The 26,609-nt window shown below is 42.2% G+C and overlaps 1 protein-coding gene across 4 annotated transcripts; it reads right to left on the reverse strand.

Moving 5' to 3' along the window:
* Window positions 1–2,527: 2,527 nt before the first annotated feature.
* PDCD2L (programmed cell death 2 like) lies at window positions 2,528–26,608 on the reverse strand. 4 transcript variants are annotated; one of them, XM_058709249.1, is made up of 7 exons: window positions 26,490–26,608; window positions 26,273–26,388; window positions 26,038–26,098; window positions 24,470–24,837; window positions 23,165–23,275; window positions 13,667–13,815; window positions 2,528–2,704 (listed from the first exon to the last, which is right to left on the reverse strand). In XM_058709249.1, the coding sequence occupies exons 1-7, from the start codon at window positions 26,595–26,597 to the stop codon at window positions 2,574–2,576; spliced, it is 1,044 nt and encodes a 347-aa protein (XP_058565232.1). In that variant the 5' UTR covers window positions 26,598–26,608; the 3' UTR covers window positions 2,528–2,573. The 4 variants fall into 4 exon arrangements, with proteins under 4 accessions (XP_058565232.1, XP_058565231.1, XP_058565230.1 ...); XM_058709248.1 differs by having other exon boundaries at window positions 24,470–24,843; XM_058709247.1 differs by having other exon boundaries at window positions 26,222–26,388.
* Between the last annotated feature and the right edge of the window lies 1 nt (window position 26,609).

Here is a 26,609-nt window from a genome sequence, read left to right on the forward strand (position 1 = left end):
ACAGCCTGATGTGGGGCTCAAACCTATGAACTGGGAGATCATGACCCAAGCCGAAGTCGGAGGCCTAACCAATAGAACAACCCAGGCACCCCACACACTGCACACTTTAAATTTACGCAATGTTATATGTCAAATATATTCAGTAAAAAATAACCATTAGAAGAGAAAGGATAAAGATAGAAAACATAGGAAAATGCTTTTGACTTCTGTAGTCTTTCTCATAAACTGTTGGCTCACCAACCACACACCAAGCTGGTCTATGAGGAATACTCAGGCTGCTGCCCTGATGCAAGAGTGCAGGAAGTGCCAGAGTGCTCAACCAGAGTGGGGGGCACAATGGACTGCTGATGTTCCTTCCCAACACAGGGCTGGCTTATCGAAAGACCCCTTCCTCGCAGTTAAACCTACAGGAGGCCCTCCCCAGGATGCTGATCTTACATCTCCCTCTAGACATTCAGTGAATGGGAATCACCTTCCTTGGCTTCTCTCCTGCCTCCCTTGTCTTCCCTTGGCCGGCCTGAGCTGAGTACCTTAATTCTGAGGGCCTTTGCTTTTCTTTGTGGATTTGTGTAAGTATAAAGTGTAAAATGCTTGCTCACCTTAAAAAATTCAAATTAGGACACAAGTGCAGGAAATGAAAGTCCCACCCATACCCACTCCTACTCCCCAGGACCTTTGATGGCCTTTGTCCTTCTTTCTATTTTCTTAATGTTTATTTATTTTTGATAGAGAGACCATGTGCCAATGGGGGAGAGGCTGAGAGAGAGGGAGACAAAGAATCCGAAGCAGGCTCCAGGCTCCGAGCTGTCAGCACAGAGCCCGACGCGGGGCTCAAACTCACGTACTGCGAGATCATGACCTGAGCTGAAGTCCGATGTTTAACCAACTGAGCTACCCAGGTGCCCCCTTCCTTTTTTTTTTTTTTTTGTAAGTCATCTCTCGATCTTGAACTCATGACCCCGAGATCAAGACTCGCATGCTCCCCCAACTGAGCCAGACACACACTCCAGGCCTTTGTCTTAATTGATCTATGTCTCCTTCACTTATTTGTTCTTATTTATTTAACTCATCTCTTCACCCAATGTGGGGCTCAAATTCATGACCTCAAGAGTCATGTGCTCTGTCATGTGCAGAGCCAGCCAGGTGCCCCTGCAGTTTTACATTTAAATGGGTTCACAATGGGGTGCCTGGGTGAGGCACCTGGGTGGTTAAGCGTCCGACTTTGGCTCAGGTCACGATCTCGCAGTCTGCGAGTTCGAGCCCCGCGTCAGGCTCTGTGCTGACAGCTCAGAGCCCGGAGCCTGCTTCGGATGCTGTGTCTCCCTCTCTCTCTGCCCCTCCCCCGCTTGTGCTCGGTCTCTCTCCCTCAAAATTAAACGTTAAAGAAATGAATAAATGGGTTCACACTGGACTTATTTTCTCGTATCTTGTTTCTCTAACAATATATAACAACCCTACCCTTTTCCGCCATGCTTTGGCTGATAACTTCCCGTAACTACTTCCATGCACCCCACGTCTTTCGTCTTCAGCTGAAGATTATATTTGAGGTAATGCCTTGGGCCATTTCGGGGAGTTACTCAGTTTTGCTGAGTATCTTCCGTCTATATAGGAGGTACATATACTTCTGTTTTTCTACTGTCAATCTGATTTTTCTTACAGGGGGCCTCAGCCGACTACCTAGAAGGGCAAAGAGAAAATTATTTTTCCTCCCCTATGTACCTCACTGACCAGCAAGTTGTTTGTATACAGTCAGCCACTTTCCCTCAGGGGCCCCGGGAGACAGGATCAGGTGGTGTCCTCAGCGGTCACACACTGCCCAGGAGGACCTTACCTCGAGAGAATCTGGACCTAATATATTGTTTACCAGAGTAGCAAATCAAATTGTTTATACCAGTTTCCTCATCTACGTAGGCAAATAGCAAGTCTGCACATAGCTGGGGGGAGTGTTTTCATACTGCTGCCGAAGGGTAGCAGAATGGAAGGGTTGATAACATAAAAACTGAAAGGAGAAAGGGGAAATTGAAAAAGTGGGCTCCAGGAAGGAGGGACCATGTCCAGAATCGAGAGAAAGGGCCCCCGTGCTGTGATGCTGCAGGGGCAGAAGGTAGGCATGGGTGAGGCTGGGGATCGTCGGGTGGGAGAAAGAGGGGCAGGTCTCAATAGCCAGTGTCACAGGGTGGGAATCTCAGGAAGCTGGAGCAGATCAAGAGGCTTGATCTGTCAGCATGCAGGGACGGCAGCGGAGTGCACTGAAGTGCGGTGGCAGCACTTAAGAGGCCGACCAGGGCTCCTGGCTCCCCAGCTGGTAGTGCAGGAACACTCGCCCTCTGGGCTGGAGGGGAGCCACATTCTGTGTGTAAAATGCCCAGACAAGACACTGACCCTGGAAGGGTAGACCAGCCCACAGCCAAGAGGTTCTAAATCTCGCTTCTGCCCCAGTACAGGTGCCATAAAGCAAAAAGGACAGCACTTAAAACACAAAGAGTTAATAGTTTGTGAGTCAAAATGAAGTAAAAATACACAAATCTGGACATTAAAATTTGTTTTAATTTATATAAATAAAAGGAAATTCTCTACTTAAATAACGGTTCATCTGGGTCTTCTTGTATAATACAAAGTTCTTCCATGGGAGTCTGACAATTTTCAGGCCAGCAACTCTTCTCACATGTATAAATTAGAATTGTTCCAAATTCCACAGAAAGACCTGAAAAATATAACATATTCCAGCAAAGAGACAGTGTCAGGAGATACACTCAATATTTGAAAGTTTGATTAGTAGACGGAGCCCAGACTCTGGAGCAAGACTACGTGGGTTCGAATCCCAGGGGCGCCTGGGTGGCTCAGTCGGTTAAGCATCCGACTTCGGCTCAGGTCATGATCTCACAGCTTGTGGGTTCGAGCCCCGCGTCGGGCTCTGTGCTGACTGCTCAGAGCCTGGAGCCTGTTTCGGATTCTGTGTCTCCCTCTCTCTCTGACCCTCCCCCGTTCATGCTCTGTCTCTCTCTGTCTCAAAAATAAATAAACGTTAAAAAAAAAAAAAATTCAAATCCCAGCTCTACCACTGAGCAAGTGATTTCACCTCTCCATAATAATGACTGTATTTATCATGAGAAGATTGTTTTGAGGAGGATTATATAAACTAATACATGTTAGATACTTAGAACAGAGCCTGACACGTCTTAAGTGATCACCATAAAACAAAGAGGTTAAGTAACTAGAAGATAACTGAAGGAGAAAGATAATGCAATATCAGCACACGTGGTGTTGCTACAGGAGTGATTTTACCCAATAAGCCGAAAAAATAATTAGGAAAAGCAAAAGCAGTGCTCACTAGCTTTCATTCACAACACACTCATCCTCTTCCACAAAGCAAGTGACTGCTGATGACAAAAAGCAGATTTATCAGGAAAATATACTTTAAAGTCTTTAGTACAACTGTCTAGAATACTGGACACTGAAAACCATTTAAAAAATATGTCATGTGGCGTCTGGCTGGCTCAGTTGTGTGAGTTTATTTTTCTTAAAAAATTTTTTTTAATGTTTTTATTTTTGAGAAAGAGACAGAGTGTGAGCGGGGGAGGGGCAGATAGGGAGACAGAGGATCCAAAGCAGGCTCTGAGCCTTCAGCAGAGAGCCTGATGTGGGGCTAGAACCCACGAACTGCAAGATCATTACTTGAGCCAAAGTTGGATGCTTAGCTGACTGAGCCACCCAGGTGCCCCTCTTTTTTTTTCTTAAAAAAAATTTTTTTTTAGTTTATTTATTTTGAGAGAAAGAGAGCTCATGAGTAGGGGAGGGGCAGAGAGAGAGGGAGAGGGAATTCCAAACAGGCTCCACACCATCAGCACAGAGCCCAACCTGGGGTTCAAACTCATATCTTGAGATCGTGACTGGAGCCAAGATCAAGAGCCAGATGCTTAATCAACTGAGCCACCCAGGCTCCCCTCAGTTGTGTGACTCTTGATCTCAGGTTTATGAGTTTGTGCATGTTGGATGTAGAGATTACTAAAAACAAACAAACAAACACACACAAACAAAAAAACATTTAAGATAAACAAACAAACAAACAAACAAATAAAAATATATTATGTTAATAGAACACACTACCTCCAAGAAAGGATTCAGGCCAAAAAAAAAAAAAAATTCCAAAGAGTTTACAAAACTTTATCAATGGACAATGCCATGAAGAATAACATCAAGAAAATACAACTGAAAAGAACTCCCATTGATGGCTGAACAGGAAAACAGGAGTCAAGAGGAGTTGGGCAATTGGTTTGGAGGAGCAAAAGAAAAACACTTTGAAAGGAAAATGCAGGCAGGGATGATGGAAAGAAAAGCATCAAAGACTGAACTAACAAGGCCAAAATAAAGCTGACTTAGAAGAAATGACCTGGTGAATGTGAGATAATTTCCAACCAGAATGTGCAACATGCAGTCTGCAGAAGGCATGAGAAGGTTAGAGTCTGAGAACCAGTAGCCACCAGGGTAGGAAAGAAGGAGGAGCAGGGAATCAGAGGCAACAGAATACCAAATAGCAGAGTTATGTACAGGAGGCCTGAGCCCAGAGACCTGCCACAGTAGAAGGGCAACGGAGGGGTAGGAGAAAAAGGAAACAGACATGGGGGTCAAAATAGCCCCATTACGTATCTAATGAAAAACATCAGAAGCCACAAGGAACAGAAAAGAGGTGAAACGCAATTACAGGTAGAAAGGAAAGGCTTGAGAGAACCTCAATGAATGTAAAGGGAAAGAAAAAGGATGTGAACACAGGAGAGGAGAAAGGTGACCAATGCAACTGGTCAACGCAAAGGTCCCACGCTAGGTGCAGAGATTAAAGAAATAAAAAAATCTAGGGGTGCCTGGGTGGCTCAGTCAATTGAGTGTCTGACTTTAGCTCAGGTCGTGATCTCATAGTCTGTGAGTTCGAGCTCCACGTTGGGCTCCCTGATGTCAGTGAAGAACCTGCTTCAGATCCTCTGTCCCCTCCTGTTTCTGCCCCTTTGCTCATGCTCGCTCTCTCTCAAAAAAAAAATTAAATTTAATTTAAAAAAAAAGGAAATTTAAAAATCTTTAAAAAATTACTAATATACTTGGGGGTGGAGCAGGGCACAAATGTCCTTGTTATAGTAAAGAGCCAAACACATACTATCTAAAACTGACAGATGGAATGAATGTAATTCTCTTAACTTCAGAAGGATCTTTTAGAAACTAGGTGAAAGAACCCATTGCCTACAGTGAAAGAACCCAACTGCCTCACATACACTTACTTTTTCTTATGTTAAATTTGCATACATTTATTCCAGTATTTTTAATTAGTATGTACTGAACTTTCCTATCTTTAAATTTTTTCTAGCCATCCAACTATCTTAACTTTCTACCTACATTTATGTCAAGGATGAGGACTAGAATGATGTTGATTAGTGTTAGTAATGGTGATTTCCAAGGTTCACCACACATTTACAGAAAACCTTCAACATAACATTCAGGGGTCAGAAAAACTGTAGGAGGGGTGCCTGGTTGGCTCAGTCAGTAGAGCGTGTGACTCTTGATCTTGGGGTTGTAGGTTTGAGTCCCACGTTGGATGCAGAGATTATTTAAAAGTAAAATCTTAAAAAAAAAAAATGGCAGGAAATAGTCAACAAGTAAAAACTTTAAAAACAGACCACTTCTGGGGCACCTGGGTGGCGCAGTCGGTTAAGCGTCCGACTTCGGCCAGGTCACAATGTTGCGGTCTGTGAGTTCGAGCCCCGCGTCAGGCTCTGGGCTGATGGCTCGGAGCCTGGAGCCTGTTTCCGATTCTGTGTCTCCCTCTCTCTCTGCCCCTCCCCCGTTCAGGCTCTGTCTCTCTCTGTCCCAAAAATAAATTAAAAACGTTGAAAAAAAAAAAAAAAACAAAAAAACAAAAACCAGACCACTTCTTAAAGATATAAAAGAAGAACTCATAAAGCAAAAAAAAAAAAAAAAAAAAAAAGGTGGTATGGAAAAGTTTCAGAAAACAAAAAGATCTTCTGAAAAATAAAAATAGGATGGCCAAACTAAATTCAAGAGAAGGGTTAGAAGATAAAGCTAACAAAGACGTAAAGATAAAACAGAAGCAGTCAGGCCCAACAGCCATACACCATATGTGCAAAGTTCCAGAATAGGCCAAATCCATATAGGAATGGAGGAGAGTGACACCTTAGACAGGGAGGGGTATACTGCCCAGGAAGGAGGCCCAAGGGGCTTTCTGGGGCACTGCAAACACTCCCTATGTTAATCTGGGAGGTGATGACAAGAGTGTATTTATGCAAAAAGTCGTCAAACTGTAGGCTTAAGATTGGCACAATTCACTGTGTGCTTTCTTTTTAAAAAGGAAGTACATGGCAAAGATTTCCCGAATATGAAACCAAAAGCACAGGCAACAGAAGTAAAAACAGACACATTGGACTATATCAAAAATTTATGTGCATCAAAGGACACAACAGTGAAAAGGCAACCTACAAAATGAAAGAAAGTATTTGCAAATCATACCAGATAAAGGGTTAATACCCAGAATATAAAAAGGACTCCTACAACTCAACAATACAAAGTCAAATAATCTGACTACAAAATGAAGACTAAGACTTGAGTAGACATTTCTCCCAAAATGATATGTCAATGGCTAACAAGCCATTTATATGAAAGGATGCTCAACACCATTAACCATTAGGGGATATGCAGGGCATCTGGGTGGCTCAGTCAGTTAAGTGTCTCTCTCTCTCTTTTTTTTTTTTTATGTTTATTTATTCTTGAGAGAGAGAGGGAGACAGAGTGTGAGCGGGGGAGGAGTGGGGGAAGGAGAGGGAGACACAGAATCTGAAGCAGGCTCCAGGCTCTGAGCTGTCAGCACAGAGCCCAAGACCTGAGCTGAAGTGGGACTCTTTACTGACTGAGCCACCCAGGCGCCCCCAAGCATCTGACTCTTGATCTCAGTTCAGGTCATGATCCCACGGTTCATGGGATCGAGCCCCACATCTGGCTCTGCGCTGACAATGTGGAGCCTTCTTCCTTCTTGTTATTCTCTCTCTCCTTCTCTCTGCCACTCCCCTTCATGCATGCACTCTCTCTCAAAATAAATAAACATTTAAAAAAATTCATTAGGGGAAATGCAAATTTAATCCCAATAAATACGTCACATCCATTAGGATGGATACTATAAAAACAAACAACACCCCTCCCCCCCAAAAAAACCCCAGAAAACAAGTGTTGGTGAGGATGTGGAGAAAATGGAATTCTTGTGCACTGCTGATTGGCAATATAACATGGTGAAGCCACTATGGAAAATATTATAGTGGTTCCTCAAAGAATTAAAAATAGAATTACCATATGATCCAGCAATTCTGCATCTGGTATATATATCCAAAAGAACTGAAAGCAGGATCTTGAAAAGATATCTGTACACCCATGTTCATAGCAGCAATATTCACAATAGCCAAGTAGAAGCAACCCAAGTGTTCAACAAACGAACTGATGAACCACATGTGGAATATCCACATGACAGAATATTGTTTGCCTTTAAAAAGAAAGGACTTCTGACACATGGTACACCATGGATGAACCTCAAGGGCATTATGCTAAGTACAATAAGGCAATGTCAGAGGACAAATACTATGATTCCACTTATATGACGTACCTAAAGTAGTCAAATTCATAGAAACAGAATGGTGGTTGCCAGAGGTTGGGGAGAGGCAGAATTGGGGAGTTGTTAATGGTTACAGTTCCAGTTTTGCAGGAGGAAAAAGCTCTGGAGATTGGTTGCACAATATCGTGAATAAACTTAATGTTACTAAATTGCACATTTAGAATGGTTAAGATACTAAATTTTATGTTATATATTTTTTACCGCAACTAAAAAGATGAATAAAGTACAAAGTTGAAGAAAACTCTTGGGAAGCAAAATAAAAATCAGACAACAAAAGAGAACAGAATCTAAATAGGAAAACAAACATTTCACTAACAGAAGTTCCTGTAAAGGCACAAGAAAAATAGAATATCTTCAAGGAAATTGAAGGACATGAGTTTCTGAACTGAAAACACCTACCAGCTACTCAGCACAATATACACAATTTCAGAATAACAAGGATAAAGTAAAGATTCTAAAAGTGACCTGGGGGCATCTGGGTGGCTCAGTCAGTTAAGTGTCCAACCTCAGCTCAGGTCGTAATCTCATGGTTCGTGAGTTCAAGCCATGCATCGGGCTCTGCACTGTAAGTGCTTGGGATTCATTCATTCTTTCTCTCTCTCTCTCCCCAATCCCTCCCACCCACCCCCCCACACACACTTGGGCCTGCTCTCTCTCTCCTCTGTCTCAAAATAAATGAATAAACTTAAAAAAAAAAAAAAAGTGACCTGAAATAAGAGGACTAAAGGCCAGCATGGGACTGTTTTCCATAAGTAGGCTGCTAAAAGAATGAGGTAATATCATGGCACCTCATATTGGGTGTAGAGAGTACTTAAAAATAAAATAAAAGAAAGGTAATTAAATCTTTAAAATTCTGAAAAAAATTACTAATGGCTTAGAATTCCATACCTGACTTTATTATGTGCATAAAGATAGAATAAATGTATCTTAAGACTGATGGGGTACTTTATTTTTTTTATTTTTTATTTAAAAAAAAATTTTTTTTTTTTAACGTTTATTTATTTTTTGAGACAGAGAGAGACAGAGCATGAACAGGGGAGGGGCAGAGAGAGAGGGAGACACAGAATCTGAAACAGGCTCCAGGCTCTGAGCTGTCAGCACAGAGCCCGACGCGGGGCTCGAACTCAAGGACAGCAAGATCATGACCTGAGCCGAAGTTGGACGCTTAACCGACCAAGCCACCCAGGCGCCCCGATGGGGTACTTTAAATACCTATTTCCCACAATCCCTCTTCAGGAAACTACTGGAGAAAATGCTGTATCAAAACTGAAAGGATAAACCGAGAAAGAGGCAGATCAGAGTTCCAGGAAAACAGGGGACCCACTTGGAAGAGGGGCAAAGCGATACCAAAATAAAGGCAGAAGGTGACCCAGAATGACAGCAACACTAGAGATGCGGAAGGCCTAGAGTTCAGACTAGCTCAGGAGAACAAGGCACATGGGACAGGTCTTCAGGGAAATAAACATGGAGCTGGGTTGTCTGGAGTTGGACTTGTGAGGAAAATAATACTGAGAACCTCCAGGAGGGTGTGAGAAGAACTGGCCATAAGAATGAAACAGGTATTGGGGCGCCTGGGTGGCGCAGTCGGTTAAGCGTCCGACTTCAGCCAGGTCACGATCTCGCGGTCCGTGAGTTCGAGCCCCGCGTCGGGCTCTGGGCTGATGGCTCAGAGCCTGGAGCCTGTTTCCGATTCTGTGTCTCCCTCTCTCTCTGCCCCTCCCCCGTTCATGCTATGTCTCTCTCTGTCCCAAAAATAAATAAAAAACGTTGAAAAAAAAAAATTAAAAAAAAAAAAAAAAAAAAAAAAGAATGAAACAGGTATTGGGGCGTCTGGCTGGTTTAGTCCGTTAAGCCTCCAACTTCGGCTCACGTGATGATCTTGTGGTTCATGAATTCAGGACCCACGTTGGGCTCTGTGCTGGCACCTTGGAGACTGGAGCCTGCTTCGAATTCTTTGTCTCCCTGTCTCTCTGCCCTCCCCTGTTTACTCTGTCTCTCTCTCAAAAATAAATAAACATTAAAAACAATGTTTTTAAGACTGAAACAGGTATTATTAAGTCCAAGAACATGTGATCACAATACACTGCTTTGCTAACTACAAACAGACTAACTACAAAATTACAAACATTGACCAGGAGTATGGGAGAAAGCAATAGGGTGAGGAAGAATGGGAGGGGGCTGTAAGAGATCCCAGATCCCCCATGCCAATTCAGAAATTCAATTGATGATGTCTAAAAGAGGTAAATGTAAAAAGTAGTACCTTTTATTTAGAAGTACAAAAATAAATTCTAGAAGAACAGCCCGGAGTGCTGCCAGTGTCTCCTTTGAGTGCAACTAGATGGCAAAGGGGGTGAGAGTGGGGCGTAGTGGTTTGTTAGAAGCCTTTCAGGATTATGCAACTTTAGACATTGTGAACATTGTGAAATTTCATTCAATAAATAGGGAAGACACTGGTGTTTCATAACAGTATTAATTGTCAGCAACATAAAAATCTATCTTCAGTATTTGTGTACTATATGTGTTCAAAGCACACTGCCTATTTAGCAGACAAAAGACTACAACAAATATACATAATTTCTTCTCTTGTGTCAAATAAGTTTTTTAAAAGTTCATATCTTTTTTTTTTTTTTTTGAAGTAAACTCTACCCCCAATGTGGGCCTCAAATTCACAACCCTGAGATCAACAGCTCCATGCTCTACTGACAAGCCAGCTAGGCTCCCTTAAAAAGTTCATACCCTTTATTTAAAAAAAATTTTTTTTAAGTTTATTTCTTTTGAGAGAGAATGAGTGCATGCATGCATGTATGCAAGCAGGAGAGAGGCAGAGAGAGACGGAGAGAATTAGCAGGTCCCGCACTGTCACCACAGAGCCCTACGTGGAGCTCGATCTCACAAACTGTGAGATCATAACGTGACAAAATCAAGTCAGACGCTCAATGGACTGAGCCTCCCAGGCACTCCAAGTTCATATCCTTTGATAAAAAGATGTGACTTCTAAGATTCAATACTGAAGACATACTTAAAATTATAGAAATGCCTTTACAGAAAGGGCATTAATTAAATGATTATTTATAGTAAAGAGAAAGAAACAGTTGAAATGTACAATAACTTCGGAAATCGCTAGATAAAATGGAACTTCCACTGGGTAATATATTCAATGACACTGGGAAATTCTGCGAAGAAGGAACAGAAGTATGAGAACAATTTTGTTTTAATTTCTTAATGTGTACAGAAACAAGAAGAGAAAAAATATGTATCGCCAGCAATTATCTCCAGGTAACTGGATTTCTGAAGTGAGTATTATACTTACAGTTTAAAAAATAAATTAATACAAGCAAAAGAGAAACATCAACAAAATGAAGACAACTTACAGAATAGGAAAAAATATGTGCAAATCATATATTTGATAAAGGGTTAATATCCAAAATATATGGAGAACTAATACATTTTTTCCTAAACAACGAATACTCATTTATTTAAGTTGGCTTAATTACTTCCATTAAACCTAATTGTTATAATTATTGCTTTGCAATAATTGTTTTTTCCATTGTCTTTACAAGAATCACCAAAGGTATTTTTAAATTTTTTTAATGTTATTTATCAAAAAAAATTTTTTTTAACATTTCCTCATTTTTCTGAGAGACAGCACAAGCGGGGGTGGGGCAGAGAGAGAGAGAGAGAGAGGGACACACAGAATCTTAGGCAGGCTCCAGGCCCTGAGCTGTCACCACAGAGTCCGACACTGGGCTCGAACTCCCGACCGGTGAGATCATGGCCTGAGCTGAAGCTGGACGCTTGCTTAACTGACTGAGCCACTCAGGCGCCCCAATGTTTATTCATTTTTGAGAGAGACACAGAGTGTGAGTGGGGGAGGGGCAGAGAGAGGGAGACATGGAATCTGAAGCAGACTCCAGGCTCCAAGCTGTCAGCACAGAGCTTGACACGGAGCTCTCTCATACTTCGAGATCATGACCTGAGCCAAAGTCGGACGCTTAACAGACTGAGCCACCCAGGGTGCCCCATCACCAAAGGTATTATGAGCTTGTACAGCTGCTCAAATGGTGTTTTTCTTCATAGAAATATAATTCACATGCCGTAAAATTTACCATTTTAAAGTGTACAATTCAGTGTTTTTTAGTTTCTTCACAGAGTTATAGAAACATCTTCACAACCTACTTCCAGAACATTTTCATCTCTCCAAAAGGACACCCATGCCCATACCCATTAGCAGTCACTCCTCATTCTTTCTTGGCGCCCCTCACCCAGCCCCTGGAAACCATGAATCTACTTTCTGTTTCAATGGGTTTACCTATTTTGGGCATTTCATATGAACAGAATCATACAATTTGTAGCCTTTTGTGACAGGCTTCTTTTCACTTAGCATGATGTTTTCAAGGTATAATCATGTGTAGCCATGTATAATGTAGTACTTCATTTCTTCTTCTGATAGAATAATATTCTATGAAGGTATATTTTGTCTATGTATTAATTAGTTAATGGGACATCTGAGTTATTTCTGCTTTTCGGCTATTATATGAATAATGCTTATATGAGCATTCACATACAGGTTTTGTGTAGACATACGTTTTCAATTCTCTTAGGTATATACCTAGGAGTGGAATTGCTAGGTCACACAATGGCATTTTTAACAACATTACCAAAACTTTTTCATCATTTTATACCAGATGCTGCCAAAGATGCCAAGACAGAAATACTCTCTTACATGGCTGACAGCAACATAAACTGGTACAGACGTATTAAGCAGCAATTTGTTAACATGACACAGATAACGCTTATACACGGCTATTAAGAAGAATGCATCGGGGCACCTGGTGGCTTGGTCGGTTAAGCGTCCGACTTCGGCTCAGGTCATGATCTCACGGTCTGTGAGTTCAAGCCCCATGTCGGGCTCTGTGCTGACAGCTCAGAGCCTGGAGCCTGTTTCAGATTCTGTGTCTCCCTCTCTCTCTGCCCCTCCCCTGTTCATGCTCTGTCTCTCTCTGTCTCAAAAATAAATAAATGTTAAAAAAGAAAAAAAAAAGTAAAAAGAATGCATAAAATTGGAATAGACAAGAACTTTATCAATCTGATAAAAAGCATTAACAAAAACCCTCCAGTTAACAGGTAACTACTTACTGATTAAAAAATGACTGCTTTACTCCTATGATCACAAATATTACAAAAAGGGGTGCCTGGGTGGCTCAGTCAGTTAAGCATTGGACTCTTGATTTCAGCTCAGGTCATAATCTCATCATCATGGGGCTGAGCCCTGCATCGGGGTCCTCGCTGGGCATGGAGCCTGCTTAAGATTCTCCTTCTCCCTCTGCGCTTCCTTTGCACGCATGTAGCTCTCCCTATCTCAAAATAAATAAACAAACATTTAAAAAAAAAAAAAAAAGGAGGGGTGACTGGGTGGCTCAGTCAGTTAAGTGTCTGACTCTTGGTTTTGGTTCGGGTCATGATCTCAGGTTTCATGAATTCAAGCCCCACATAGGGCCCTCCACTGACAGCATAGAGCCTGCTTAGAATTCTCTCTCTCTCTCTTTCTGTCCCTCCTGTGCGCATGCTCAATCTCTCTCTCAAGATAAATAAATAAACTTAAAAAAATAATAATACAATGCTATGAAAATAATTTTTTTTATTGTAAACTCTATACCCAACGTGGGGCTTAAACTCACAACCCCACGATCAAGAGTCCAATGCTCTACCAACCTAGCCAGCCAGATGGCCCCACTATGAAAATCATTTTAAGGATAGAATATGGCTTGGCCTCTGAGTCTTGATTTCGGTTGGCTCACATCATGATCTCACAGTTTGTGAGATCAAGCCCCACATTGGGCTGTGTGCTGAAAGCATGGAGTCTGCTTGGGATTCTCTCTCTCCCTCTTTATCTGTCCCTCCCCCACTTGCGCACTGTCTCTCTCTCAAAATAAATACACATTAAAATAAAATAATTCCAAGTTAGTGCAATAAACCCACAAGCTCAAATTAATAAAGGGCTATTACCTAAATTAGTGCTTCTGAGCATGCTGACCAGTGCTGGCATAAGCTGAAACTCAAATATCCTTCGGACTCCACAGTAGCTGCAGGCTGGGGGCTCAGTGATTTCTGATGTAGGGCAGGTCAAAAAAAGTGGTTCGCCACTCCAAGAGTACCTAGGGCAAGGGAACAAAGAACCCTGAATGAGGACCACATACAAGTCACATTCCAGTATTGAAGGCCATGCTCTGCAAACTTTGTTTCCTTCTTGAAGAGTACCAGGAGCAAAACCAGACAGCAAAGAAAATCCAAAGGCCCCAAAACAGTAGCAAGTCTGTAAAGCACAGCAAGATACCTGAAGTCTTATCAATGCTTGATTCAAAGACTAGGCAAAGGCACTAAAACCAATGTGGAACTGAATCTAACTAAAATTGCAACACAGTCCAGACTCCACTCCAAGGCAGATTAAAGGGATTTAGACCTCCACTACCAGCCTTACAGAAGAAGGGGCACGCCCTGCTAAGGAGCAGATATTTACTTCAGTATCTGATCTTCTTCAACATACAATGCCCGCTAAACCATAAAAAGAAAAGATACTAAATTTGTAAAGCAGCAGAAAAATTTAACCCATAAAGAAAGTCAATACAAGAATACCCACAGGGGCGCCTGGGTGGGTTAGTCGGTTAAGCGTCCGACTTTGGTTCAGGTCATGATCTCACAGTTTGTGAGTTCGAGCCCCGCATCAGGCTCTGTGCTGACAGTTCAGAGCCTGGAGCCTGCTTTGGATTGTGTGTCTCCTGCTCCCTCTGCCCTTCCCCCCTTCCCCCCGCTCATGCTGTCTCTCTCTAAAATAAATAAACATTAAAAAAAAAAAAAAGAATACCCACAGATGAGATGATGGAACTGTTCGAAAAAGACTTTAAAATATCAATATGAGGAGTGGGATAAAACAAATAATAAAATATCAATCATAAACATGTAAAAGAATCTAGTAGAAAAGGCAGACACGCATAAACAGATAAGGAAATTAGCACAGAAATAAAAACTAAAGAGACTGAAAGAGCAATACTAGAAGTGAAAAATGCTGTATCAGAATAAAGAACTTCATTCAATAAAAGTTTACAGCAGGCAGGAAACAACAAAAAAAATCTGTGAATGTGAGGAAAACAGAAACATCCAAAATGAAACAAAAAGTAAAAAATAAATAAAAATGAAACAGGGCCTTTAAAAACAATGAACAATTTTAAATTGTCTAAACATACAAGTAACTGGAGTCCTTAGAAAAAGCAAATAGGAAAGAAGAAATATTTGCAGAGATAACGGCCAAAATTTTTTCCAAAATTCATGAAAAGACATCAACACAAAAATCCAAAAAGCTCAGTAAATCCCAAGCAAGATAAATTAAAACACATAGTCACTGAAGTACATAATAGTTTTATTATATAAATACAACAAAAAGAAGAACAACAATTAAGAATTACAGCTAATTTCTGGGGCTCCTGGGTGGCTCGATAGGTTGAGCGTCCGAGTTCGGCTTAGGTCATGATCTCGCAGTTCGTGAGTTCAAGCCCTGCGTTGGGCTCTGTGCTGACAGCTCAGAGCCTGGAGCCTGCTTCGGATTCTGTGTCTCCCTCTCTCTCTCTGCCCCTTCCCCGCCCATGCTCTGTCTCTCTCTGTCTCTTAAAAATGAATACATGTTAAAAAAATAAAAAAAAATAAAAAAAGAATTACAGCTAATTTCTAATAGAAATGCTAAAGGCAACAAGACAGTGGAACAAAATCTTTCTAGTGTTGAATCGAAAACAACTAAAATACATCCAATAAAAATGTCTATTAAAAGAAATATTAATAAATACATTCTTAGACAAAACCTGAGTGGCTGTTTCCAACAAACATGAACTTAAAAAAAAAAAAATTAAAAGTCCTTCAGGCATAGGGGTAATACCAGATGGAAGCCCAGCAGGAAGGAATGTAGAGCACCAAAAGGGTAAATGGGAAGATAAACATAACAGACTCTCTGATCATTAATCTTAATATTAAAGATTTTTTTTCCAAGTAATCTTTACACCCAATGTGGGGCTCGAACTCACAACCCTGAGATCAAGAGTCACATGCTCCAATGACTAAGCCAGCCCAATTGTTATTTTTAATTTTATTATATAATATATAATCTACGTACATTATATAACATATATATGTTATAAACTATCCACATAAACTATCGATTATTTCAAGCAAAAATAAAAATGTATTACGGGATGTAAAGCACATATAGAAGTGAATACACGAAAACAAGATCACAAAGGGCAGGGAAAGCTAAATGGGAATCTGTGATATGGTTCATAAAATAGCAAACTACTGGGTGAAGGCAGACTGCAGTAAGTCAGAAATGCACATTATAATCACTATAGCAAACACTTTTCATGGCAACAGAAAGGGCATAAAATCATAAACTAAAAATACTCAATTCACTGAAGAGAAGGTTAAACAAAAGGGGAAAGAGGGACAAAAAATAAAGAGGAAAAAGGGGCATCTGGGTGGCTCAGTCGGTTAAGCGTCCGACTTCGGCTCAGGTCATGATCTCACAGTTCGTGAGTTCGAGCCCCGCGTCAGGCTCTGTGCTGACAGCTTGGAGCCTGGAGCCTGCTTCCAATTCTGTGTCTCCATCCCTCTCTCTGCCCCTCCCCAGCTCATGCTCGCACTCTGTCAAAAATAAATAAACTTAAAAAAATAAAATAAAATAAAATAAAATAAAATAAAATAAAATAAAATAAAATAAAATAAAGAGGAAAAAGCCAATACCAGAATGATAAAATTAACCCACTACTACCAATGATTACATTAAATGGATTTGAGACTCTGTAAAAGGCAAACAGTCTGGATAAAATAAAGGCAAGACCCATACATAAGCTGTTTAAGAAGCATACTTTAGGTACCACCTCACACTGTCAGAATGGCAATTATCCAAAAGACCAGAAATAACAAGAGTTGGCCAGGGATGTCGAGAAAAGGGAACCCTCCTGCACCGTTGGTGGGAATGTAAACTGGTGCATACACTGTGGAAAACAGTGTGGAGTTTGCCAAAGAATTAAAAACAGAACTACCATATGATCCAGCCATCCCGTTTCTGGGTATTTATTTGAAGGAGACAAAAAACACTAACTCAAAAAGATATTTACCCTCATGTTCACTCCAGCATTACTTATAATACCCAAGACATGTAAGTAACTGAAGTGTCCATTGACAGATAAATGGACAAAGAAATTGTGGTGTGTATGTACATATGTATGTGTGTGTGTATACACACACACACACACACACACACACACACGTATGTATATACACATACAACCCACAAAAGAATACTCAGCCATAAAGGAGAATGAAATCTTGCCATTTGCAGCAACATGGATCGGTCTCAAGGACATAATGCTAAATGAAATAAGTCAAACAGAGAATGAAATACTGAATGATATCGCTTATATGCTGCCCTAAAAAACAACAAAAAAACAAACCAAACTCATACAGAGAAGAAACTGGTGGTTTCCAGAGACAAGGGGTCAGGAGTGAGAGAAACAGGTGAACTGGTTTTTTTTCTAAGTTTATTTATTTATATATGTATATATTTTTTTTTTTTAATTTTTTTTTTAATGTTTTATTTATTTTTGAGACAGAGAGAGACAGAGCATGAATGGGGGAGGGGCAGAGAGAGAGGCAGACACAGAATCGGAAGCAGGCTCCAGGCTCTGAGCCATCAGCCCAGAGCCCGACGCGGGGCTCGAACTCACGGACCGTGAGATCGTGACCTGAGCTGAAGTCGGACGCTTAACCGACTGAGCCACCCAGGCGCCCCTATTTATATATTTTTAAATGTTTTTAGATATTTATTTTTGAGAAACACTGCATGAGCGGGAGAAGAACAGAGACAGACACACACACACACACAGAATCCGAAGTAGGTTCCAGGCTCTGAGTTGTCAGCACAGAGCCTGACATGGCACTCGAACCCAGGAACTTTGAGCCAAAATAAGATATTTAATTGACTGAGCCTCCTAGGCCCCCCATATAGTTACATTTTAACATTCCTCTCTCCCTAACTAAGAAGACAAAAGTGATCCATAATAGAAACTGGTGTTGCAACAACTGTATATAAAAAAGAACCTTGACCCTCATACATTATATATGAAAATTAACTCAAAATGGATCACAAACCTAAAAGTGAGAACTAAAACTGAAAACTTCCATAAAAAAACACAGGAGGGGCGCCTGGGTGGCTCAGTCGGTTAAGCGGCCGACTTCAGCTCAGGTCATGATCTCGCAGTCCGTGAGTTCAAGCCCCGCGTTGGGCCCTGTGCTGACAGCTCAGCAGAGCCTGGAGCTTGCTGCGGATTCTGTGTCTCCTTCTCTCTCTGTCCCTTCCCCGCTCATACTCTGTCTCTCTCACTCTCAAAAATGAATAAATGTTAAAAAAAAAAAATTAAAAAAACACACACAGGAAATGGGCACCTGGGTGGCTCAGCTGGCTGAGCATCCAACTCTCGGTTTTGGTTCAGGTCATACATAATCTCACAGCTTCATGGGTTCGAGCCCCACATTGGGCTCTGGGTTGGCAGTGCGGAGCCTGCTTGAGATTCTCTCTCTCCCCCTCTCTTTCTGCCCCTCCCCCACTTGTGTTGTCTCTGTCTCTCTCAAAATGAATAAATAAACTTAAGAAAAAAAAGGGGGGGGGTGTGTGCCTGGGTGGCTCAGTCGGTTAAGCATCTGATTTTGGCTCAGGTCATAATATCACAGTTTGTGAGTTCAAACCCCACATCGGGCTCTGTGCTGACAGCTCAGAGTCTGGAGCCTACTTTGGATTGTGTGTCTCCTGCTCTGCTTCTCCCCTGCTCACGTGCTGTCTCTCTCTCTCTCTCTCTCTCTCTCTCAAGAATAAACATTAAAAAAAAAAAAAAAGAACTTAAAAAAAAAAGAAAACACAGGAAATCAAACATCAACAAATCATCAAAACATCATCAAAATCAAACAAATCCTGTTACCTTTGGTTAGGCAGAATCTTCTTAGGAAATAAAAATATGAACCACCAAAACAATAAAACTGTTAAGTTGGACTTGATCAAAATTTAAAACTTCTCTTCAAAAGACCCTATTAGTAAGTGAAAGTCTGAAGCACCTGGGTGGTTCAGTTGGTTAAGCATCCAACTTCGGCTCAGGTCATGATGTCACGGTTTGTGGTTTGAGCCCCGCACTGGGCTCTGTGCTGACAGTTCAGAGCCTGGAGCCTGCTTAGGATTCTGTGTCTCCCTCTCTCTCTGTTCCTCCCTCACTCATGCTCTGTCTCTATCTCTCAAAAACAAATAAATGTTAAAAAAAAATTTAAAATAAAAAATGAAAGGCAAGCCAAAGATTATCAAGATATAAATCATACTGACAAGGACACATTCTGTACTCCAAGAAAAATCAAGACCCTTGGACTCCAGATACGAGCCTCCCAAACCCCCTTCTCCAGAACGGCATCAACATTAATCCAACTTCACAATCGGGAACCTCAAAACCACTTTTGTTGCCTTCCAATTTTTTCCTCTCACATCCAGAGGTCACTAAGACCTGTCACTATAGAAATATCTCTCAAATTTGTCTCCTCCTTCCCATATCCTCTGTTTTGATCCAAACTCTTTTACCACCTCTCACCTGGATTCTTCTCTCATCTCAGAGTGATCATCACTCTGCTGGCAACTACTGGCCACAGGATAAAGTACAAATTCTTTAGTAAGACACGGAGTGAAAATATACAATCTGAGCATCTAATCCGTGGCAGTGCTAGGTACCAAGCATGAGGAGCACCCAGTCTGGCAAGAAACACAACAGGGGTATGTGCCCTGAGGATGTCAAGGTATGGGACTATAGCAGCAAAAGGGAACGGATGGTCTTTAAGTCAAGCTTCTCTCAATTCAGACACCGTCGTGCCCAGCTCACTGAACTGCCACTGCCCCACTGCTATGCATCTGGGCTGTGACCCATAGCATACTGGACCTATAATCCCTCCAGCAGGGTTTAGGGCTCAAGTCTGTCCCTCTTGCACAATGCCTTTCCAAAGCAGAAGCCTCTGATCTCTCCTCTGTGTTTCCTGCATACTTGTTCACAGCTCTGTTGGGCACACATCATAGAGTATAGTGTTGTCGCCTCCGTGACCAGCACCGAGGACAGTGATTACGGTCCTCCTCCACCTCAGCACACAGTAACTCAGCCCTTCAAGTAGGAGGGATCACTGTGGGCCGTGAGTCTCACTGGCAAGAGATCCCTCCCAGGGGCTGGTCTCCAAGCTGGGAGTCACTGCCACTGTTGAGGTGCCATATGATCAAAAATATTTGTTTGATCTGAAAATTCTGTTGAAGGTATCATAATTTGGGCACGTTTTCATGAGGGCACATATGCTATGAGATTTCTAGCTGTCATACCTAATTAAGAAAAAGAAGATAAATTGGATTTTCATCAATAAAATGAGGATGCAAGAATTAAGAGCAAAGTCTGACTTTGTGCTAAGTAGTAAAAACTATAATCACACAATACATATCAAGAGCATTTACATTTCAAACCTCCGATCCTGAATTTCACTTCTAGAACTAGACTTTCGGGAAATGACATTCTAAGATTTTTTTTTTTTTAATTTTTTTAAAAAAAAAAATTTTTTTTTCAACGTTTTTTATTTATTTTTGGGACAGAGAGAGACAGAGCATGAACGGGGGAGGGGCAGAGAGAGAGGGAGACACAGAGTCGGAAACAGGCTCCAGGCTCTGAGCCATCAGCCCAGAGCCTGACGCAGGGCTTGAACTCACGGACCGCGAGATCGTGACCTGGCTGAAGTCGGACGCTCAACCGACTGCGCCACCCAGGCGCCCCAACATTCTAAGATTTTTGAAGGGGGTGTGTAACAGCACTAAAACTGCAAAAGTGAGGGGCGCCTGGGTGGCTCAGTCAGTTAAGTGTCTGACTCGGTTTCGGCTCAGGTCATGATTTCACGGTTCATGGGTTTGAGCAGGTTTGAGCCTCTCTCGGGCTCTGAGCTACAGCGTCAAGCCTACTTGGGATTCTCTGTCTCCTCTCTCTGCCCCTCTTGTGCACATGTGCACACGCACTCGCGCTCTCTCTCTCTCTCTCTCTCTCTCAAACATAAACAAACATTAAAAAAAAAACAACAAACCTGTGCAAAATTGAAACAAATTAGATGGGAACAATTAGACATCCAAAGATATATCTGGAGGCAATGTCAAAATCAAACAAACCAAGAAAATTAATCATAATAAAGGCCTAATCTCCCTAATACATAAAGAGTTCCTGAAAATCAAATGGACCAAGAACTTATGGAAAAATGGACAAAAGATATGGATAGGAATGATTCAAAAACAGAGAAAGATGCTCATAATAAGAAACAAGCAAAATGAATCATACCCCGATGTTTTCACTTGAATTGGCAGAAATACAAAAGCATGAAGCTCACACTATAGGTGAGGCTATGGGAAAACAGGCACTTACAGGTTGCCAGTAGGAACTGAAGTCCTAGGAGGGTCACTCTGGTACTATTAATCAAAATTACAACTCTGTACAGCCTTTTGCTTAACTATGCCACTTCAGGGAACGTAACCCCAGATATACCTGCATATGTGCAAAATGACATTAGGTGCAAACCTATTCACTAGTATAATGTATAAAAGCAAAAGTCTGGAAACAACATTCAATGTCCATAAATCAGGAAAACAGACAAGTGACTACACTACTATAAAGTCTATTAAAAAAAACAATCAAAGCTCTGTGGGGCACCTGGCTGGCTCAGTTTGCGGAACATGCAACTCTTGATCTTGGGGTTGTGAGTTCAAGCCCTATATTGGATACAGAGATTACTTAAAAATAAAATCTTCAAAAAAACAAAAAATCAAAGTTCTCAATGTACTAAAAGGATATTTCTAGATTCTGTGTACTTAAAAAAAAAATTATACTGTATGATCCAAATTATGTGTGCTTTTTAAAAGTTTATTTATTTATTTTGAGAGAGAGAGAGAGAGAGAGACAGACAGAGAGAGAGAACGAGTGGGCGAGTGACATAGGGGCAGGAGAGGGAGAGAGAATTCCAAGCAGGCTTGAATTCACAAACCAGGAGTGAGAGCATGACTTGAGCCAAGATCAAGAGTTGGATGCTGCGGGTGCCTGGGTAGCTCAGTTGGTTGAGCATCCGAAATCAGCTCAGGTCATGATCTCACAATTTGTGAGTTCAAGCCCCACATCAGGCTTGTTGTTGTCAGCACAGAGCCCGCTTCAGATCTTCTATTGCCCCCCCCTCCCCCAACTCCTCTGTCTCTCCTCTGCTCGTGCTCTCACTCTCACTCTCAAAAGTAAAACATTTAAAAAAAAAAAAAAAAAAAAAAAAAAAAAGAGCTGGACACTTATCTGACTAAAGCATCCAAGCACCCCTGCGCTTATTTGTTTAATTTTTAAGTAATCTCTATACCCAACATGGGGCTTGAGCCTATAACCCCAAGATCAAGAGTCACATGCTCTTCTGACTGAGGCAGCCAGGCGCCCCCTGAATATGTTTTATTTTTTATTTTTTAAAAAATTTTTTTTAATGTTTATTTATTTTTAAGAGAGAGAGCGAGACAGAGTGTGAGCAGGGGAGGGCCAGAGAGAGAGGGAGACACAGAATCCGAAGCAGGCTCCAGGCTCTGGGCTGTCAGCCCAGAGCCCAATGCGGGGCTCGAACTCACGGACTGCGAGATCGTGACCTGAACTGAAGTCGGACGCTTAACCGACTGAGCCACCCAGACGCCCCCCCCCCCGAATATGTTTCAAAAACATACAATTCCAGGCTACCTGGGTGGCTCAGTCAGCTAAGTATCTGACTCTTGATTTCCACTCAGGTCATGATCTCATGGTTCATGAGATCAAGTTCCCACATCGAGCTCTGCACTGACAGTACACAGCCTGCTTGGGATTCTCTCTCTCTCCCTCTTTTTCTCACTGTCTCTCTGCCCCTCCCTGTGCACACGCATACTTACTCTATCTCTCAAAATAAATAAATAAATTTTTAAAAAATAAATAAAATTAAAACACATAATTCCTACCTACGTGCATGCATCAAAATGCATAAAAAAATAAGTGAACATAATATATTAAAATCTTAGTCTCTTGGGGCATCTGGGTGGTGCAGTTGGTTAAGCATCTAACTCTTGATCTCGGCTCAGGTCGTGATCCTCACAGTTTGTGAGTTCAAGCCCAGCATTGGGCTCTGCAATGATGTTGCAGAGACTGCTTGGGATTATGTCTCTACTTCTCTCTAACCCTCCCCGGCTTGCGCTATTTCTCAAAATAAACTTAAAAAAAAAATAATAAAATAGAATAAATGAAAAAATCTTAGCCTCTTGGTTTGGGGAATATTACAGATTCTGGTTTTCTCATGATATTTCCCAGTATTTTCCAAACTAACATGTATTACTCTTATAATCAAGAAAAACAATAAAAGAAAATGAGCCTTTACCTCAAAATCTGCTCCTGACAAGCAGCAATTCTCTTCATGAATTTGTAAAATATCTTATCTCCAGTTTTAATTGTGGTCTTCTCATATTTTTCATCACCATCACCAGGAAGACTAAGAAAAGCAGAAAATGCTTTTGAGCGTCTATATCCAGATAATTACAATATTTAGAAGGGTAAACAAGTTAATGCACACAACTTAAAAAATAATAAATTTAGGGGCGCCTGGGTGGCGCAGTCGGTTAAGCGTCTGACTTCAGCCAGGTCACGATCTCACGGTCCGTGAGTTCGAGCCCCGCGTCAGGCTCTGGGCTGATGTCTCGGAGCCTGGAGCCTGTTTCCGACTCTGTGTCTCCCTCTCTCTCTGCCCCTCCCCCGTTCATGCTCTGTCTCTCTCTGTCCCAAAAATAAATAAAAAACATTGGAAAAAAAAAATTAAAAAAAAAAATAAATAAATTTAATACCTTATAATATCTAACATAATCCCCTGCTCTGCTCCTTAGTTATTTTTTCCCAAGCTCTGCTCCCTAGTCATTTCCAACTCTGGGATGATTATCTGCAATTTTAAAAGTCCTATGCCCATTGACTCTCTCCATTTCTTTGTCCATTATAGATTATTTTCAGACACCAACGGGTCTGCAAGCACTCCAACATTATTCCGAAAAGCTTACAAAGGAAACAGCTCTGGTAAAAAACAAACAAACAAATGAACAAACAAACACAGGTTATCTTTCCAAATATCCTATTATAATAGCAAAAATGACCATGCTTCTTTCTTTAGGGGGCTTTGGTTTATAAAGCCTTTCAAGATCTCCTCTCTCATGTGACTCCTAAAACCCTCTGGTGAGACAGACAACAGAGATACCAACACGACTCTCATTTTACTGATGAGTCGAGGCTCTGGCAGGGTCTCTGAAGTCCTAGGCCAGTTCCTGAGCCACAGCCAAGAGTTAAAAAACAAATGGCATTTTTCTAAGTTACCTGTCTGAGCTATACATTTAAAAACAGAAAAAAAAAAGAGACAGTAAACACATGCTCTTCTGGCGAAGCTGGCAACCCTAACTTCTTTGTTCCTTTTCTTGAGGGTACTTATGAACAGAGCAAAGTGTTTTCCAGCTAACTCAGGGTTGGCTGGTAAGATCCCCCGTTGGTCTTCCTTTCTCATCAAGAGGAGTGAAGCAGAAAGGTGCTACACACACAAGTTCTGCCTGAAAAAGTTTCCCCAACTACCAGAATAAAACCAAAGGGCACCTACTGTGGCAGCTTCCCGGTCAAGTCACCTGTCACCCTCAGCAGCACACATTCTCACCTTTGGGAAAGCAACTGTTCCATATCCATTCCTTCTTTCTGTTGATAATCCCTCAGAAGGCTATGAGCGTGGTCTAGACTGACAAAGTCCCTGTAGTCATCCTCATCTACAACACACATGTAGTAGGGCAGGAACTGGGGCACCAGGGAAGGCAGGGCCATCTCTTCCCCGGGAGAAACAGGAGGAGCAGCGCCCAGGACAGTATCCTGCAGGTGGAGATCTCGGAGCTGAGCAGTACAGTCTGTGTCTTTGGCGCTGTGGGGATCATTTCCAAAATCCAAGGTACGCTGTGGTGGTGGCACCTCCTCACTGTCACTTCCCCAGTCATCTGCACCTTCACACCAATCCTCAGCTGCAAGGCCGTTTTCCTGTTTCTGGGAAAATATCCAGTGAATCAAGTCCAGTGAATCAAGATCACCTGGGTGATCTCACCTATTCCCTTGGCTTGAGCTACAAATCCCTTCACCTTCCTGAGGGAGCCTTCGCACCAGTATCTTCCTCTCTTGCACACTCTGATTCAACTTTCTGGACCCCATTCACCCAAAGCATGTTGGAGGTGACAAAAAATTGTCTTCCCTTTTCAGGGGCAGTGTGGCAGATGAAGTACAGTGGTTTTTTCAACCACCTATTCCAAACTCTTTCAGTTGTGCTTCATGTACTGCAGAAGTTGGCAGGAAAGAACTACATTTCCCAGACTCCTTAGCGGTTAGAGTTCCAGATATAATCAGGGCTCCCTTAATCAGGTCCACTAGGGAGACACAAACTTGAAACAGAATGAAGTGGAGAGAGAGGCCATGAAGCAAAAGTCTGTAGATAGATATAAAGCAAGGATCTGGAGGCAAAAGACCTGACAAGGGCAGCTTCCAGTTCACCAGACCACATCTCAGCTTTCTGACTGTGGATGCAGGAGGTGGTCTAGCAGCTCCTGAACAAGCCCATTCTCAGATGTGGTTCTGAAGGTCATTCCTGGAGTCGCCCCCTCCAGCCTATATCCAATGTTAGTAAAAACCTAATTCTTTCAACTTTAACAGTTCAGTGCTTTTTTATTACCTGCAACTGAACCCTGACAAATACAGGCAGACACCAGATCTTCATCTTTTCATTCCTGATATTGCTGGTACCATGCCTGGCACATGTTAAGAACTCAGTGTATATATAAGGTGACATCCAGGCAAAGGAAGCTGAATTTTTGTTCTGCACCTACCAACTTGCCCTACTTTTTGATTTCAATAAATTCAGATTTCTTATTAAATGTTTTTTATACACATGTACACACATGACACTAAGCATATGTACTATAAAACACACACATACGTGTTACATATAACCGCGTACACATCCATACTTTTTTCCAAACAGAAACATCAGGGAATTATGTGCCTCAAGGTCTTCAGTGTATATTAAAAGAAACAACAAAAATCTTAAGATAGCATTTCATGGTTCAGAAAAGTGCAAAAACCCCTCCAACATACTTCAAAGGCCACTGCTTAAAGTTTGTCTTAAACGACATTCTGGAAAATACCCTCAAATTACAGCAAATCATAATACGCTGGTCACAACCGGTTTACCTGTGCGTCCTGCGCCTCTTTTTCTCGAGTCTGCAGGCACTGGGAGCGGAACACCTTCCAGCTTCAGGGTAAAAATAAATGGCAGTGAGCGTGCAACGCAGAGCACCAGCCAGCGGTTGTCGCTATCCCGTGTGGCTGGTGCGGACCCCAGCTCCCACCCACCCTGCTGAACTTCCCCGCCTACCTGCGCGCTCCGCCCATGCTGCACCTGGGGCGGGGACAAGCGAATACGTACAGTAGCCGATGAAACGGGGAGCCTTCCAAGGGGCAGTATACCTGTACGACCAGGGCAAGAGGCTGCCTGCAACGTTCACACACTGGCTTCGGCGCTGCTACGGAGGGCAAGGCGTCCTGAGGACAGGTAAGGCGCTCAGACCCGGGCTCTGCCCGGGGACCTCACCCCGTAGCCCTCACCAGCACCCGCCGACCCCAGCTCCGGGGCCCCACCTCACCGGAAGGCCGCCCAGCTTGCTAGCGGTCCAGGCGCCCGACCCCGTGGGGCGGCCACGCACTGCAGTGTCTCGAAGCCCGAGCAGCACTGGCTTCCGGACGGCCGCCATGACGACGAGGCG

This window comes from Neofelis nebulosa, chromosome 17, assembly GCF_028018385.1.
Source record: "Neofelis nebulosa isolate mNeoNeb1 chromosome 17, mNeoNeb1.pri, whole genome shotgun sequence".
Taxonomy (NCBI): domain Eukaryota; kingdom Metazoa; phylum Chordata; class Mammalia; order Carnivora; family Felidae; genus Neofelis; species Neofelis nebulosa.